The 16,389-nt window shown below is 41.1% G+C and overlaps 3 protein-coding genes across 5 annotated transcripts in view; 1 reads left to right on the forward strand and 2 right to left on the reverse strand.

Annotated features, from left to right (window-relative positions):
• LOC123505583 (ras GTPase-activating protein raskol-like) overlaps positions 1–10,919 on the forward strand; it is a 286,512-nt gene extending 275,593 nt beyond the window's left edge. For 2 of the 3 annotated variants that reach the window (XM_045257069.1, XM_045257070.1), the window contains 11 exons: positions 2,151–2,373; positions 2,891–2,949; positions 3,068–3,240; positions 3,371–3,536; positions 3,760–3,951; positions 4,300–4,462; positions 4,785–4,927; positions 5,165–7,270; positions 7,675–7,946; positions 8,292–8,441; positions 9,218–10,919. In XM_045257069.1, the coding sequence (XP_045113004.1) occupies positions 2,151–2,373; positions 2,891–2,949; positions 3,068–3,240; positions 3,371–3,536; positions 3,760–3,951; positions 4,300–4,462; positions 4,785–4,927; positions 5,165–7,270; positions 7,675–7,946; positions 8,292–8,441; positions 9,218–9,308 (3,738 nt within the window). In that variant the 3' untranslated portion in view covers positions 9,309–10,919. Of the gene's footprint in view, positions 1–2,150; positions 2,374–2,890; positions 2,950–3,067; positions 3,241–3,370; positions 3,537–3,759; positions 3,952–4,299; positions 4,463–4,784; positions 4,928–5,164; positions 7,271–7,674; positions 7,947–8,291; positions 8,483–9,217 lie in introns of all 3 variants that reach the window. The other variant, XM_045257072.1, reaches the window with a different exon arrangement.
• A 598-nt stretch (positions 10,920–11,517) lies between these two features.
• LOC123505587 (M-phase inducer phosphatase-like) lies at positions 11,518–14,176 on the reverse strand. The gene is made up of 3 exons (XM_045257079.1): positions 13,335–14,176; positions 12,678–12,951; positions 11,518–12,381 (listed from the first exon to the last, which is right to left on the reverse strand). Exons 1-3 carry the CDS (start codon positions 13,616–13,618, stop codon positions 12,169–12,171), a joined length of 771 nt encoding a protein of 256 aa, XP_045113014.1. The 5' UTR covers positions 13,619–14,176; the 3' UTR covers positions 11,518–12,168.
• Positions 14,177–14,526: 350 nt separating this feature from the next.
• The window catches only part of LOC123505385, a 4,877-nt gene continuing 3,014 nt past the window's right edge, over positions 14,527–16,389 (reverse strand). Inside the window, exons 6-9 of the mRNA XM_045256604.1 lie at positions 16,169–16,389; positions 15,922–16,089; positions 15,183–15,830; positions 14,527–14,663 (exon numbers count right to left, since the gene is read on the reverse strand). The exon at positions 16,169–16,389 is cut by the window's right edge and continues 121 nt beyond it. Coding sequence (XP_045112539.1) covers positions 14,573–14,663; positions 15,183–15,830; positions 15,922–16,089; positions 16,169–16,389 — 1,128 coding nt within the window. The 3' untranslated portion in view covers positions 14,527–14,572. The remainder of the gene's footprint in view (positions 14,664–15,182; positions 15,831–15,921; positions 16,090–16,168) is intronic.

Raw genomic sequence — 16,389 nt, forward strand, 5'->3', positions numbered from 1 at the left:
GGAGGCGGAGGCGCCGCAGTGGCCTGACGCCTCCTTCACTGCTCACTTATATGGACAGTGGTGGTGTAGTGTTTATTGCTGAGACTTGAGATCTGGCAGCTTACACACACACACACACACACACACACACACACACACACACACACACACACACACACACACACACACACACACACACACACACACCAAGAGGACCCTGGTTCGAGTTCCGGGCGTGGTAAGGCAAATGGTTGAGCCTCTTAATGTGTAGCCCTGTTCATCTAGCAGTAAATAGGTATGGGATGTAACTCGAAGGGGTTGTGGCCTCGCTCTCCCGGTGTGTGTGGTGTATGGTATGGTCTCAGTCCTACCCGAAGAACAGTCAGTATGAGCTGTGAGCTCTTTCCGCAGTGGAAAGGCTGGTTGGGTGACCAGCGGGAGACCGTGGTGAATACACACACACACACACACACACACACACACACACACACACACACACACACACACACACACACACACACACACACACACACACACAATGGGCAAACCTCTTAATGTGTGGTCCCTATTCACCTAGCAGTAAATAGGTACGGGATGTAACTCGAGGGGTTGTGGCCTTGCTTTCCCGGTGTGTGTTGTGTGTTGATGTGGTCTCAGTCCTACCCGAAGATCGGTCTATGAGCTCTGAGCTCGCTCCGTAATGGGGAAGACTGGCTGGGTGACCAGCAGACGACCGAGGTGAATTACACACACACACACACACACACACACACACACACACACACACACACACACACACACACACACACACACTGTAAGAAAATAAATGAGACAGATTTTAGTTTAGTACGAGGGTGCTCCTCTCGCCCTCTACTCTCATGTCTATAGTGTAGCTAACCACTATACGGCCTCCTTCACACCGCTAATTCTCTCTCTCTCTCTCTCTCTCTCTCTCTCTCTCTCTCTCTCTCTCTCTCTCTCTCTCTCTCTCTCTCTCTCTCTCTGTGATTTGTTAGCATCAGGAGCAATGAGGGTCAGAATGGGGAAGGCAGCACACCCTCACCGGTCAGCGCCACACTGCCATGACAGTTTTACACTCGAGACATCCGAGGACCGGTCCACGCTTTCTGCTGGTCCTTATAGCTATTCGTGTTTTGCTGATAGAGATCCTTAGTGGTCCTGAGAACTTTGAGGGTTTTTCTGAGTGGCAGAACAGAAAGTGAGAGGCCTGATAGAGAGGAAGTTTCGCAAGCCAGACGGAACTAGGTGTGTCCAATATCGTGACATGACACTCATTACCAAGAAAACGTTACACTGTAGATTATGACCCGGAGTCCAGCGTGGCCGCGGTGCAATAAATGCCGCCCCGCTGCTCGGTCCTGCAACCACAGCCCGGCGCTTTTGACGAGGAGCAGCCACTTGTGTATCACAGGATGGGACTACTTGTGGCTGCAGGGATAAATTAGGATGTAGGTGAGCGGTGCAGTGTGCTGGTGTGGTGGAGGGGAGGCGGGGGAAGGCGGCCATAACCACCTTGTCATTAGCCGCACCACCAGCGTTCCTCCTCCCCCACAGTCCACCTCACCTCCGGGCGTGGAGGGGCGGGAGTTGTAGCCTCGGACAGTTACTCTTCATAAAGGTTTTCCGGTGGTAGATCGGTTGTGAATGTGCAGCTTGAACGTCATCACGTGTTATACTCGAAGTTGACAAAAAAAATATGAGAACCGCTATCGGATTGTTAAGTGGTATGACCTGAATTTACGTTTTCCTCTAGTAATTTTACATAACGTAATTTCGTTTCCTTATTATTTATTTGCAAAGTTATTTTAATTCAACGAATCGATGTTAGTTTCTAGAGTAGTTTCTTCTAAGTGAAAGAGTGCAACATTTCATTGGCAGTGACTTTATTCTTGGCAGTTACCCAGTTTCGATACACGGTTATTGCATCAGGAATTTTCATAAATTTTCTTTTCCTTTTTTTTCCCCAAGACTTTACTGCAACCGTTAGGGACATTTTTGACCTTTAATTACTTTGTAGCATACATTGTGTTGTTCATCCAAAATACAACTCATATTTCTATGTTAACACTTGTATTAACGGGAAGATATGTCCCAACGGGAAATTAATTTTGTGCAAGTGGACTTATCAACCTTGTTATTCTTGTTTGCAGAGTTTCTTCAGCAAGCGGTCATTCAAAAATAACCCACTGAAGAGAACAAAGTCTGTCACAAAATTGGAGCGAACCAAAAGAGGGAGTCGTGGAGGCGTGGGTGGCTTGCTGGAAGCTGACCCGCTCTCTTTGGGCTCCTCAGCCGCAAGACTCCGGTCGTCACGCTCCCATGAATCCCTTCTGTCTAGTCACAACATGATGAACACCCTCGATCTAGCAGCCGGTGAGTCTCCTGCTCACACCAATGTTCAGCTTGTGGAGACTTGGACAGAGCTGTAATCCATTAGTGGCATTCTGTGATTTGTTTGTGATATGTAAATCTTTATTTCATCATAATTCATAATTTATCACTGACTATCACCAACTCTTTACTGTTCTCTCATTGCTCTTCTAAGATGTCTCATCTTTCCCAAATTATCAAGAATCAAAATATTTTCCTTTCATTCTCTTAGCTAATATGAAGGTAGAAAATAGAACCAGTTTAGGTATTCAACACCACCACTTAGTATTAGTATTTATCTGCCATATCATGGTGCTTATAGTCTTCTTATGTGAAACCTTAGGATGCTGCATTGCAGCTCATTAACCACTTCATCTCATTCTTTCATCTTTTGATATACCAAATCTCCCATACTTTCATTGCTTTCACCATCCCTCGTCATCATTACCTTCCAATAATGTTCATCTTTGCCATGAAGTTTAATGTTTAACATGTCTGTAACTTTATCCTTCCTTTGCAGGCGAGGTGACCATCAAACCCCTGCACACCAGCGTTCTGGGGCAGGAGCACTGTTTTCAGGTTAGTCCCAAATACCACCTCAAAAATGTTTTCATGTCCTCATGTTATTAGCTGCATGATAAATCTGTTTTACAGGTGACATTTACACCAATTATGACCTCATCCCAATCCTACACAGGTAACCTCTCCAACTGGCACCCGGTACTTCAGCTGCCGGACAGCAGATGAGAGGGACCGCTGGGTGGACTCCCTACGAAAGGCTGTCAATCCAAACTTTGACAATGTGCGGAGGACGGATAACTCACTCAAAATATTCATACTGGAGGCAAAGGGTGTCGCTAATAAAAAACGGTAAGTAAACATTTTAAAAGTAGTTTTGACACCTTGTATGCTGTTGTTTCAAGGCTAAAACACTTTTATTGTGTTCAATGATGATGTAGGTAGTATCTAACATAGTGATTTTTTTTTAATATTGTCGCAGATATTTTTGTGAGCTCATGCTGGATGGCTGCCTGTATGCCCGCACTTCCAGTAAACAGAAGAGTGAGATGTGTTTTTGGGGAGAACAGTTTGAGTTCAACAGCTTGCCTTCTGTAGAGAACATCACTATATCTCTCTACAGAGAAGGAGACAAAAAGAGGAAAAAGGTGCAGTTACTATTTCCTGTAGATATTCAAAATGAAATCTATTCACTGTCTGCAGTCTTCCACATTAGCTTTTATGTAGATGAACACTTCTCTGTTAATTTCACTGAATATGCTTTTTCCCTGTAAATTTGAAGACTGACATTTATATCTTTTCAAAAGTCATTTATTTTTTATAGATTATATGATTGTTGTCATCTTTACATTCTTGCTCTCATTTCCTCAGGAGAAGAACGTGTTGGTCGGGTCTGTGAACATACCCGTTTCCAATGTGTCAAGTCGGAGTCACATTGAGAAGTGGTATCAAGTACAAAATGACAACAGAGCCCCTAGTAAAGACAATGCAGCCCTCAGAATCAAATGCAAATTCCAATCCATTGACATCTTGCCAATGGAGCTATATACAAATTTCCTGCAGGTTAGTTTCTTTGCTAGTAGCAATTTCAGACATTTAGTAGTGATGCCATTATGTATGAAGATCTAAACACAAAGTATCATAAATTTTCCAATATACCATGGGTCTAATGGCTGTGCTTCTCCACATTAAGATAAAAGAAAACTTTATGCTGCAATTTTTAGACCTGTTTTTTCCCTACAGTTTCCACCGAGTCCATATGTTTATTTTTTAGCAATGATATAAACAAGGGAGCAAAAGCAGGATATGACATTTAAAGGTTCAAAGTAAATTTGTGAACAAGAAAAGAGATGCTTTCTTTGTCCATTTCTCATTACGTATCAGAAAATTAACACCACTTTGCTTCAACAGTATATAAAGACAAACTACGGCACTCTTTGTGAACTGCTGGAGCCAGTCATTAGTGTTAAAGCCAAAGAGGATATCGCAACTTCCATGATCCACATAATGCAGAGGGAAGGAATAGCACGGAACTACTTGGCAGACTTGGTCATGCTGGAGATTGAGAGAATTGGTAAGACATTGTTCTCCTAAACATCAGTATGAATATACATACATGTATAATATCTCTGAGGGGATTTGGTTTGAGTTTGTTCTTATGAATTATGGCATTAATATGTATGTATTAAGACTAGAATAACTCACAGACTGATTAGACTTTATTCTCATTAGCATCTATATATATAAATGTGTATGTATATATTATGAAAAAAAACAAAGTACCACTTTTCATCAATTATTATGTTACTATTACTGTACATAATAGTAATAATTATGATAATGATAATAGTAATATGCATTGTCTCATCATGTTAATAATATTTGTATGGTTTCAGATGACTCTCACCTCCTGTTCCGTGGCAACTCTTTAGCAACCAAGTCCATGGAAGCATTCATGAAACTTGTGGGGAATAAATACCTGCTGGACACCCTTAGGCAAGTCATCAACAAGGTGGTGGACACAGGACTAGACTGTGAGGTGAGGAATCAGTAATATAGTGGGACCTTAAGTACGTTGTGATATTTTCAGTGCTTAGTTTTTTTCAAAGAACATGTGTCTTTGCTCACAAAGTCAAAAGAAAACCCTTAAAATATATTCTCTTACATTTGTCAGAATACAACTATGATACTTATAAACAACTGTACAAGAATCCATATAGTGCAGCCTTTTAAACTTAATGTGTTGGTATGCTGCATGATGTTTATTTTGTTCCAGGTTGATCCCATGAAAGTGCCCCAGATTTCATCTCTGCAGAAGCAGCAGGAAAACCTCCTGTCTACTGTACGAATGACTTGGTCACGAGTCCTCAACTCCCATCCCTACTTTCCTGTGGAACTTAGAGAATGTTTCTGCACATATCGGGAACGCCTTACCAAGATTGGAAAGCAGAACCTTAGTGATAATTTGATATCTGCATCCATTTTCCTAAGGTTCTTGTGCCCTGCTATTCTCTCTCCCTCACTGTTCAACATTACTCAAGAGTACCCAGATGAAAGAGCATCAAGGAACCTCACTTTGATTGCAAAAACTCTTCAGACACTTGCAAACTTTACAAAATTCCAAGGCAAGGAGAACTTTATGGAATTTATGAATGAATTCATTGAAATGGAACAGGCCCAGATGAAATCGTTCCTGAAGCAGATCTCAAGCCCTGCAACCCACGATCATAGGGTGCCGGAATATGACAGAGACATTGACATGGGCAAGGAACTCTCATTGTTGCACACATTCCTGACAGAAGCACTCAAGAAGCTCTCCACATGCACCACCAAGACCAGCATTGGAGTGGCACAACAACACGAAGTTGAAAAGCTTCGTCTCATTCTGGAGGAGATACGTGTGGCACAGAGTCAGCCAAATATCAACATTGTACAGAGACTTTCTTCCCACAATGCACCCACCTCTCCTATTGGAGACCCATCCCTGACTCAGGAGACTGCTAGAGTAGAAGACAGAGTTGGGTACCAGAGCCTTCAGAGGAATATCTTCCGATACAATGATCCAACGGTTAGTGATGACCACAAGCTTCTGCCACCCCCTCCAATCAGTTTCATCCAGTCCCCTCCAGAGCCTCCCTCTACCCCTCGTCCCTCTACCCTGCCAAGAAATACTTACTTGATGGGTTCTGCTCGTAAGCCAGCTGTAGATTTGAATACTGCTGATGATTATGTACTGTTCTCTGCGCTGGATCCTGAGGGCAAGGCAAGAGACCCCAGTGCAATAGGGCACAGTTACAGTTACAGTCACCTTGCCCCCACACCATCCCAAAATACTTCTTCTCCTGTTCACAACCACAACCATCAACACCATCATCACTTCCATAATCATAGTACTGCTTGGTACAACAACAGACAAGTATTCCCTAGTCACCAGCAAGTGAATGGCCATGGGCAAGTTCACCAAAATGGACATGTGGTGTCAAATGGTAATCCTGAGGAGTCATTAGATATCAGCCATGAAGAAAATGATCAGAATTCCACCGGTGAAACTGAAGGAAACATGAAAGGCTCACAAACATCAATTTCTCAGTTATCTAATGTAGCATCCTCAGGTTACCAAAGCTTTGCATATAGCCAGTCCTCTAGCCCTGTTGACCCATCCATTACTCATCATGATGCTGCCAATAACAATGCAGCAGCAAATAATAATAGCAACAACAGTAATAATAGTAGTGGCATGCACATATCACCTCACATGACTCCACCACAGTTGTCAGCTCCTCTGGCCTTCAACAACCCCATGTACCACCTCAATGCAGCCACCAGCTCTCCTCGACCAGTCCCTCACCGTGGTCCTCGCATGGCTCACCACCACCATCACCACCACCACCACCACCTACAACAGAGTCCTCAGCAACAGCAGAGTCCAGTGAGCTCCTCCCTCAGCTCTGCACACAGCGTTGAGGACTTGCCCTCTGTCCCAACCATCACCTCAAGCTTAGCCTCCTCTCGTGGACCCCAGCACCACTCCTCATCCAGCGAGGACAATACATCACTGGCTTGCACTCCTCCTTTAGAACACCGTGGTTTCAAGTCAGGAGCTCCACGAACTAACCCCCGATGCTTGCCTCCTGGCTGGGGACAACCAACCCTTGCACCTGTGACACCTGATCATCACCACTCAACTTCTGACCTCTTAGGAGGCGCTCAATGCAGAAGAACAAAGACAGCACGTCGCCAGTCTACAGGAGTCAGCAGCAGCCGGCGGCAGCCGTACAAGTATGACAGTGACTCTTCCAGTGATGAACAGCAATCCCCACCAGCTCGGGTCAGACCCCAGCGTGGCAATCACAGAGTGTCCGAGATGAAAACATTAGATGAGGTTGGTTTTTTTAAACTAAGCTTTATATGTGGGTTGTTCAAAATTGTATTATATTATGTGTAAGTACAAATAACATGCACCTATAACATAAAAAGATTAGTATTTTTAACTTAGAGTGTATTACAAATACGTATGTATCTTTTAAGCTTTTATGGATGGTTAAAGCAAGCATTCAATCTTTGTCACTTTTTGATACAGTTCACAGATAATTGTATTACTTTATATGCATACACATGAATGATTTTATGTGTATTATGAACTACTGCTAAGTAAGTGCTATAATCTCATCCATCAGATATATATATATATATATATATATATATATATATATATATATATATATATATATATATATATATATATATATATATAAATAAATATTTATATTAACTCTAATCTCACAGTATGAGCAAGAGATATTGGCTCTAAGGACAGCAATGGAAGAAATGCACCACAAACTGGTAACAGCAGAGGAGCAGGCACAGACACGTTCTGTTAACTCTGAGGGCTCAGACGCTGTGCCACCCACCTCACCCTGTGACCCCCGGCAGCGGTCCAGCAGCACTGCCTCCCCCCTCACCCACCATCAGCACAGCAGACACAGCCGTCAGAGCCCTCAGTGCCCACTGGCTCAGCAGACCGGCGACCAGGTTCAGATGAGAGAGATGATACAAAAGTAAGACATTGAAATTTGTTCTATTTTGTATCATGATACTGTATTTGGAATTTTCAATGTAATCCTTTATTTTCTTGAAAGGGAACAAGCTAAGAGCTGTGTCAATAATAACAAGAAATGCCTTTTAAATAGTACATGCTGCTCTATAGGAAGGTAAATGGTCTCTTACTTGTGACTGCCAGTTTTGTTCCTTAAGTGACTTTCATGTCTTATTTGAAAAAAGGACAAAACAAAATGTGAATAGCATATTCAATATTTCTTAGCCTTGATTGCAAAAATATACTGATACCTATACTAAAATATTGACCTTATGAGATGAATAAATAAATAAATCTTTCATTTCAGGTTACAGGAGCAGTTCAGGAAAGAGCAAAAGAAGATGACAGAGCTCATGTCAGAGAAGGATGCACTCATTCAGGCACAGGAGGACAGAATCAATGCACTTGACCGCACCAACACTCAGCTTCTTATGGCCCTTGAGCACATCAGGGAGCTGTAAGTCACCACCAAACGACGCAAGACTCCACTAACGCACCGTAGGCATTGCTGATTGTTGCTTGGGGAGCTTGACTAATTTTATTTGAGTATTTTCATTATTTTATCTGATATTTTAAGAATGAGGCTGTAAATATTTGTATTTTCTCTCTTGAATGACACTTAAAAATCAGGGTCTGTATCTCAAATCCACTTAGCTTACACTGCATTTCTTAATTATTTGAATAAAGAATGTAAATATTATGCAAAGTGTAAAATAGCACCTAATAGGCCTAGGTCCCTAGGAAAAGATGGCATTATTGTATTTTGCATGCCTTATTCTTTTTATTGTATTGAACACTAAAGTAATTTTGCATGGACCCAAGTAACTGCTTGGGCATTTTGCTCAAGGTCTTCTGCTGCTAAGTAATGCTTCAAATCCTGACTTGATGACAACTCAGATAGTTTTGAGCATTACTTTCACTTGGCTTCTTTGTAGAACATACACCAAGGACAGTTTATTAATGTTAGTTAGAATGCTCAAAACTCTGTAGTTGGTGCAAGTACTTTTTGCTTAACTCAACTATAACTGTTTTGTGTTTTCTGTCTATATTTTTTCAATATATCCTTCCATACATTTATCCATGTATCCAACCATCCATTCATCCTATCCAGTCATCCAGCTACCTGCAACTTTATGAACTTTTTTTTTTTTTTTTTTTTTTTTTTTTTTTTTTTTTCATTAAATTTGTCATGAGAAGATTTTCACCTAAGCCCTGAATGTGTTCCTGTTTCAGAAAGCTGAGAGAGTCAGTCGAGTCACCCGCTGCGGCTCAGGAAGTCAGTCAGTTGTCCGACACCAGTGACTACAAGAGCAGTTCCTGCTGAACGCTTAATGGTCAGGAGAATGAACCCTGTAATATTATAAGCATATACACTCAATTTTCATATCAAAGGCTATTGTAAAGGTATATATACCTACCGGCACTGGCCAAGGTAATGTTTGGAGTCATAGTCCTTAATATTGGTATACACAGAGATAATTTTTTATATTAGTCTACTTCTGATATTCATTATTGGTGGAAACTGTTAGCACACACTTCCTAATAGTGAATGTTCCCTGTATTTCCCTCACTGCAAATGCTGCCCCAGCGCATATGTTGTGTGGACGTTTCCAGTTTGTTTAATAATCAACCCCGTGGATTATCTAGTTTCTTAGCTCTCATAGGAGATTCTGGATAGGTAAGCTGATCAAATGTTAAGTATCTCAAAGTAACCTTTTAATTGCAATGTATTCTTCATCACTTAATTTCTTAAATTACCATATTTTCATTGTAATGAAAACCTTATAAGTGTACTCCATGCCAACAAGTGTTATAATCAGGTTTGCAGTATTAAGCTATTACTAATGGACAAATTGTGAAAGTGTTAAATACAGTGTAAATTAGGCAATATCAGTAGTCTTGCAGGGCTGAACAGCTAGCTAGCTTCAGCTTTCCCTGGCCTTCTACTGAAATATTTTTGACATAAATATATTTTTCTGTCAGTCTAAACTAAGCAAATTCTGGCTAACCTGGAAGGACTTGGTCTGGTACTGAGCTAAACTAAGAGCAACTCAGTCCAGGCACACCATCGTAATTTTTTATGATGGGTATCCATGGCCAAGTCCTGTAGCCAATGCTGCCTTATTGCTAGTATTATAACTTGGTGTATGTCTCAGAAATTGATTTAAGAGCCTCATAAGGTTGAAGATACAAAGAATATTCAACTCTTACAAAAGGGAACTAAAAAGATAATTAGATAAGACCTTTTAAGGTTATGCAAATGATCTTGGCTTCTTGTGCTCTTTTTATTATTATTTATTTATTATTTTTTTAATTCACCAAGAATAAGTTAGTGTCCCCACGGCTTTGGGACCTACTGCACAAAACACTAAGTGAGGCTGATGCTCCTGGCTGATACACTGAATTGAGCACTTCATGCCTTCTGCATCTGTTACGTCTGTACCTTGATGTTGCCGTTGTCGCCTCTGTTCTCGGAGGTATTTCTAACCAAAGATTCACATTTATATACTTGGATATATAGATATATAATTTATATTGATTGCAGTTCAAGTATGTCACACTGAGGGCTTTAAACATATACAAATGCTAAAAGTACATAATATAAAGTCTGAATGGCAGGCCTTTTCATCAGTGTGAGCAGTGTGTGGCTGTCTTGCCAACACTGGCTCCCATGAAAATGTGTTAGCCCATTCCAGAATAATTATTGGCTTTTATTAGTGTATATGGTGAATGTACTCTATTTGAGTGTATTTATTTCATTTTAGTATTCAAGTCACAGAAGACCTTCTGTAAATGTATATAGTGTAAATTTTATAAATTATGTACACTGTTTGGTACCTGTTTCATGATCCTCCGGCACAAGCTGTTGTCTCGTTCCAACATAGGCTATCAGTGTAAATAATACTGGTGTGAAAAATAAAAATCTATGTGCTAATGTTTCTTTGTTATCACAGAAAGTGAATATATGTACTCACATATCCAGACAAGAAAAGACTGAGAGGATTGATGATGGTGCAGTAAGACAAGACTTGAGTATGCAACTATGTTGGCCATTATACCTATATGAAGTACAACTTAATACAAAGCTGCAATTTAATTAATTGATAACAAATCTTAGGTTGTTGGCACAATTAAAGCTAGACATAATTAAGGTGGAGGTGGTGGTGTGAACATGAAACATAATTTTTAGCAAAATGACAAAACATACAAAAGAAGTGGACTTGACATTTTTTTTCCATGTAAATCAGAAAAAGGGTTATATTCAGTATTGTAGTTCATAGGTGTAAGAACCAAAGAAATGGACAGTTAGCGATTATGTATTATTAAGTAGACGAGATGAGCTAACAATCTTGGCGCATAAGGTCTGCGAGTAAGGAACATGAAACACTAGATTGGTTTGATTGATTTGTGGAAACCAAACATCCCTTGCCTTTATTATGTAAGCCTTGACTACGTCTACTTGCTGTGAATGTTGCATGAACAATTATGCAGTCTCTCTCTCTCTCTCTCTCTCTCTCTCTCTCTCTCTCTCTCTCTCTCTCTCTCTCTATATATATATATATATATATATATATATATATATATATATATATATATATATATATATATATAGTGTGTGTGTGTGTGTGTGTGTGGAGGAAACTAGTTTCGAAACAATTCGAGGCTTTGATCCTGCGCAATGTAAGTTTTCTGGTTCAATGCGCCTAGACGTCACAACATGGAGGAAGAGCCGTTTACACAAGCAGGATGCAGGTAAGAACATTCAAAGATTATACAAACTTTTCTCTAGTTTTTATGTGTTTGAGGTGTCTGGTGGTTCTGTTTTATCCTGCAACTTGTGCAGAGAAGCATTAGGGTCATGAACTCTAGCATTATGAGAGAGGATTTGAATAATAAGTCATCCTGCACCTAGCGGATTGAGTCGAGGTGACCTGAGAAATGTATCGCCATTGCGTTGCCAGTTGGTGCTATCCATGAAATTCCATTCTGAACGGAAAGCAAGCTTTATACAGTGATGCCATACATGACTGCTGAGTGTGTTTTCATCTTAGCCAGGATTGAAGTTAAGGTATGAGGAAATGCAAAACAAGTTAAAATTTAAATGGCACCTGTTTGGAGCGACACTAGGGACTGCCAGTGGTTGGTAGGGAGAACCTTACGCGTTATACACGTATTTGCTAGTATTATGAAACGGGAGAGACAGTCGGTGGTGTATTCCTTGTTCTGGTGAAACTGAGCAGAAGCTGTAGGGGGAGTAGCAATTCTTTTGCTACTTGCACCATCACTGTGTCTGGTGCGACCTCCATACCGAGTATATGGGTGCCCAAGGCGGCGTCCAGCGCGAGGAGGGCCGCCAGCGACAAGTCAGCCTCTAGCGACGTCCTCCATGGGTTGTGCTGAAAGAAGGATTTTTTTTTTTTTTTTTGGGGGTGGGGCATCACCCTGTCTTGGGTATTAGGCCATATTTATTTATTTAATTAATTTATTTATTTATTATTTATTTTTTTTTTACTTTTAAAATTCGGCGTCTTAGTTTTGATACATATATACAGTTATTTCTTTTTAATTTTTTTTTTTTTTATGCATGAAAGAAGGAAGGTTGACTTGAAAGGTGATGATTGGAGTGACTGAAAAAAAAAAAAATGCGTAATCATATATAAAACAACTAGGTAGCTTCTCTTCACTTCCTTACCACTGCTGACCGGCGGCGGCGACGACCACCGAAGTCAATGTTGTTGATGTTATTAGCATTGTTGTTATTGCTATCTGCGTTGAGGTTCACAATATTGTTGTTGTTATTATTATTATTATTATTATTATTATTATTATTATTGTTGTTGAGGATGTTGGTTGTAGCGGCCACGGCAGCAACAAGGAAGTTGATAAGGGTGAGGGCGCCGACTCCCTGCTTCGTGGGACAAGGATTTGGAGTGTCTTGGGGCACCAGGAAGGTCACTTGGCTGGGCCTGGGCGGGGTTTAAGACAGTGTTACTACCGGCGATCGGACTCTGCCAGTGTTTTGAGGTTAGTTGGTGGTTACTGGTGTGGCAGTAGTGCACGTGGCTGTAGGGATGGATGTGGAATATTGTTGATTACATTATGATATTCACATCCACTGTTTGTTCAGAAAAAGTACATTGTTTATATAAATAATTTTGTGTTTACACTGAGCCTGGTTATTATGCTGTAAAATGGGGGAAAAAAATTATATAATATATATATATATATATATATATATATATATATATATATATATATATATACACACACACACACACACACACACATGAGTTACGAAAGGGTACCAGAGTATGACTTGCCTGTTAGTGGTAGTCTCGACAGTACTTACGTCTTGTACTGCATGTTGCTTTCTCTGTGTCGTGTGGCGGAATACTTATTTTGCTTCACGAATTCCTGAGGGCTTAAGGGAAGATTGTGTGGCAGAACGCTGACTTGCTGTCTTATCATGGCCTTTCTTTTGACACGAGTTGCGAGAGAAGGGAAAGCTGTTAGATTAAGGTGTGCACTGTTAGCACGTGGAGACGAAAACACGTTAGAGAGGTTGCCGAGCACAGTAGACGCGACGAGACCTGACAGGTACCCAAGAATGAGGATGTTGCTGTAAATAAACATCTTTAATACGAATTCCTATGTCGCACGTTGCTGTTTTGTCCCTCGGAAACCCTGAAGTTAATTCTTTGACTGTTTTGGTCTGAGTAAGATCGTGGTGTATACGCTTTTTATGATATTTTGAAAGACACCTTGACCGGCAAAATCAATAGATTACCGAATAATTAAGTCTTTAGTTACTGTAGTTCATTTTCTTTTTCTGTAAAAATTTTATAGAGTTACTGTAGTGAGGTATAGAAAGTATTTAGTGTCATTAACAGTGAACAGCAATGCTCTCGTCTCACTGCATCGCACCAACTACCGCTTCAATGCTTCACTCACTCGGCAGTCTTTCATCACCATTCCATCATGTATTTTTGTGCTCCTGTGATAAACTTATAATTATGGGATGTAGATTTTCAATGGTAAGAGTTATCAATTTCTCTATATATTGGTTAGGTGTTTTGTTCCTCGTGTCACTGCGGCTTCTTCCCTCCCTCGAGTTTCTCCAACTGAGGCTGCTCAGCCTTCCTGTCAACCTCTCCCTTCATGCTGTGTAGATGAGTATATTTGTTCACAGGCTTTCCGTTACGGTCTGGATATCTCTCTCTCTCTCTCTCTCTCTCTCTCTCTCTCTCTCTCTCTCTCTCTCTCTCTCTCTCTCTCTCTCTCTCTCTCTCTCTCTCTCTCTCTCTCTCTGATGTCAGCGATACAATCATTATTCACATATCCTTCTCAAATTTACTCTTAACACTCAGTCGTCTCTTCTAGGTTGTTTATTTTGGGGGGTATTACGATTGCCTTCCGATTCTTCCGTAGCAAAAATACTGTGGATGGTTTTAACTTGCAGCTAGTGATTATGTTAACGTTAAAGCGGCAACAGAATAATTCAAGTTATATATTTTATTGTTTGAAGAGGAAATAAAGAGATGGTGGTGATGGACATATCTGAGGCAGTCATGGCAGGTTCGTAGCTAGTCATATGGTGGTGGTGGTGGTGGTGCAGGTGGTCATATAGTGCAGCAGGGCAGGTGAGGCGTCTGGCAGTAGGTACTTTAGCACCATTCCACTGGTAAAAAAAAAAAAAAACATCCATTATGATGTAACAATGCGAGACGAGGATACAATTACATAATGAACGTTTGGTATGTTTTATTATTTGTTAACGTAGTGATAAACGTGAATTATATAGCTTCTGTGATTAATAAATGATTATTATTACAGCGGGAATTTGTCTAGCTTTGATTTTGCCATCTTTGAAATCACTAAAGGTTGATTACAAAACACCCCGAAATTATTGTCTTATATTTCTATTTCGTCTTCCCGGTGGTGAACAATGAGACAAATTTTAGCTGCTCGAGTAAAATCCGTACTTAGGTGGAGAACGTGCTTTTGTAACTGGATGATTACATTTCGTTCGCATATTAATTTCTTGACTTAACCGCACGGGACGCCAGATTGATGGTCTTTACTGGTGGAACATTAGTGAAAGTAAAATGTTACCCTATTAAGTGAATGACATCAATGCAATGACCCCAATGTATCAGTGAATGAAAAAAAGTCATTTATGAGATAAAGTTGTAATCACCTTAACTCCTGGAACACCGCGGCGGCGAGAGAGCCACTAAGAGAAGCCACTTGTGAGGCGCCGCACACCAGCTCTTGAATGGCCTGAGTACTAGTAGATGTCATGGGGATCTTCTCTACCCGTTTATCTTCCAAGAACCCCGCAGGGCTTTCCCGGCTACCGAAGGAGTGAGAATGTAGTAGAATAGGTTGGACAGCAAGTACTTCCTGTACCGCCAAGACGAGGTCAACTGCCAGCACCAGCGCCACCTGGGCTTGGCTTTTAGGAATGACACCGATGCAGCGGTGGGCAGAGAGAAGGATGTTGTTGTTATGGAAGGCGGAATAGGAGGAGAATGATTCTGTGAAAGAGGGTCTTTGTATAGTTACTCTTCTCCGTCGTCGTCCCATCTGATTAAGGTCGATGTTGTTGACGTTATTTGCGTTGTTATTGTTGGTGTTGACGTTGATGTTATCGATATTATTGTTATTATTATTATTGTTATTATTGTTATTATTATTGTTGTTGTTGATATTGTTGACTATGTTGATGGCCATGTTGGAAGACGCGAGGAGGAAGTTAAGGAGCGTAAAAACTTTGATGTTCTCCTTCGCCGGGCAGCGGTCCTCGGGGTTCTCCTCAGTCAGCAGGAAGGTCACCCTTTGTGTCCTGCAAGAAATGCTTATGAGAGTGGTAATTGTTCATGTCAGGAAAGGACGAGTGGCATCTTACATGACTGACCAACTAAAACTTGACTTACACTTTGGATTTCTTGGAATCCATTCTCCTGTGTTTGTTGGAGACTGAGTTGCTCAGCTTGAGGCGTTGACGGCGTCGCCGCACAAACTCAAGAGGATTGAGTGGCGGCAGTTTTGTGGTGGTGGTGGTGTGAGGCAGCCAAGGCCACCACGCCTGATGCCTCCGTGTCCTGATGGAAACAGGAATGCCACTCTTAATTCCTGTGCGAAAGAAGTATTGTCAGTCACTTACCGGACACAGATCCTTACCTGGCATGCTCATCGGCCTTGCCTCTGTCAGCGTGTGGACATGAGGCAACACCTCCAACACGAGGCCTCTCCCACACCACACCACCTATTAACCAAAGCCCGTCCCTCTTAGCATAATTTGTTTCTGTTTCAGACTTCGTCACGTTAAAAGTTAGTGAATTTTGCGAACCATGTATTCCATCCCTCCCAGCACCTCCAGGGGATCGCTGTGGCTGTGTAAG

Source organism: Portunus trituberculatus, chromosome 18 (genome assembly GCF_017591435.1).
Source record: "Portunus trituberculatus isolate SZX2019 chromosome 18, ASM1759143v1, whole genome shotgun sequence".
NCBI lineage: Eukaryota > Metazoa > Arthropoda > Malacostraca > Decapoda > Portunidae > Portunus > Portunus trituberculatus.

Coding starts and splice junctions, on each gene's coding strand:
- LOC123505587 (XM_045257079.1), bottom strand. CDS start 13,618: ATGTTTATTTACAGCAACATCCTCATTCTTGGGTACCTGTCAGGTCTC. Junction 12,952..13,334: donor AGCAACATGCAGTACAAGAC/GTAAGTACTGTC, acceptor AACCCCGCCCAG/GCCCAGCCAAGTGACCTTCC. Junction 12,382..12,677: donor GCCGCCGCCGGTCAGCAGTG/GTAAGGAAGTGA, acceptor TCCTTCTTTCAG/CACAACCCATGGAGGACGTC.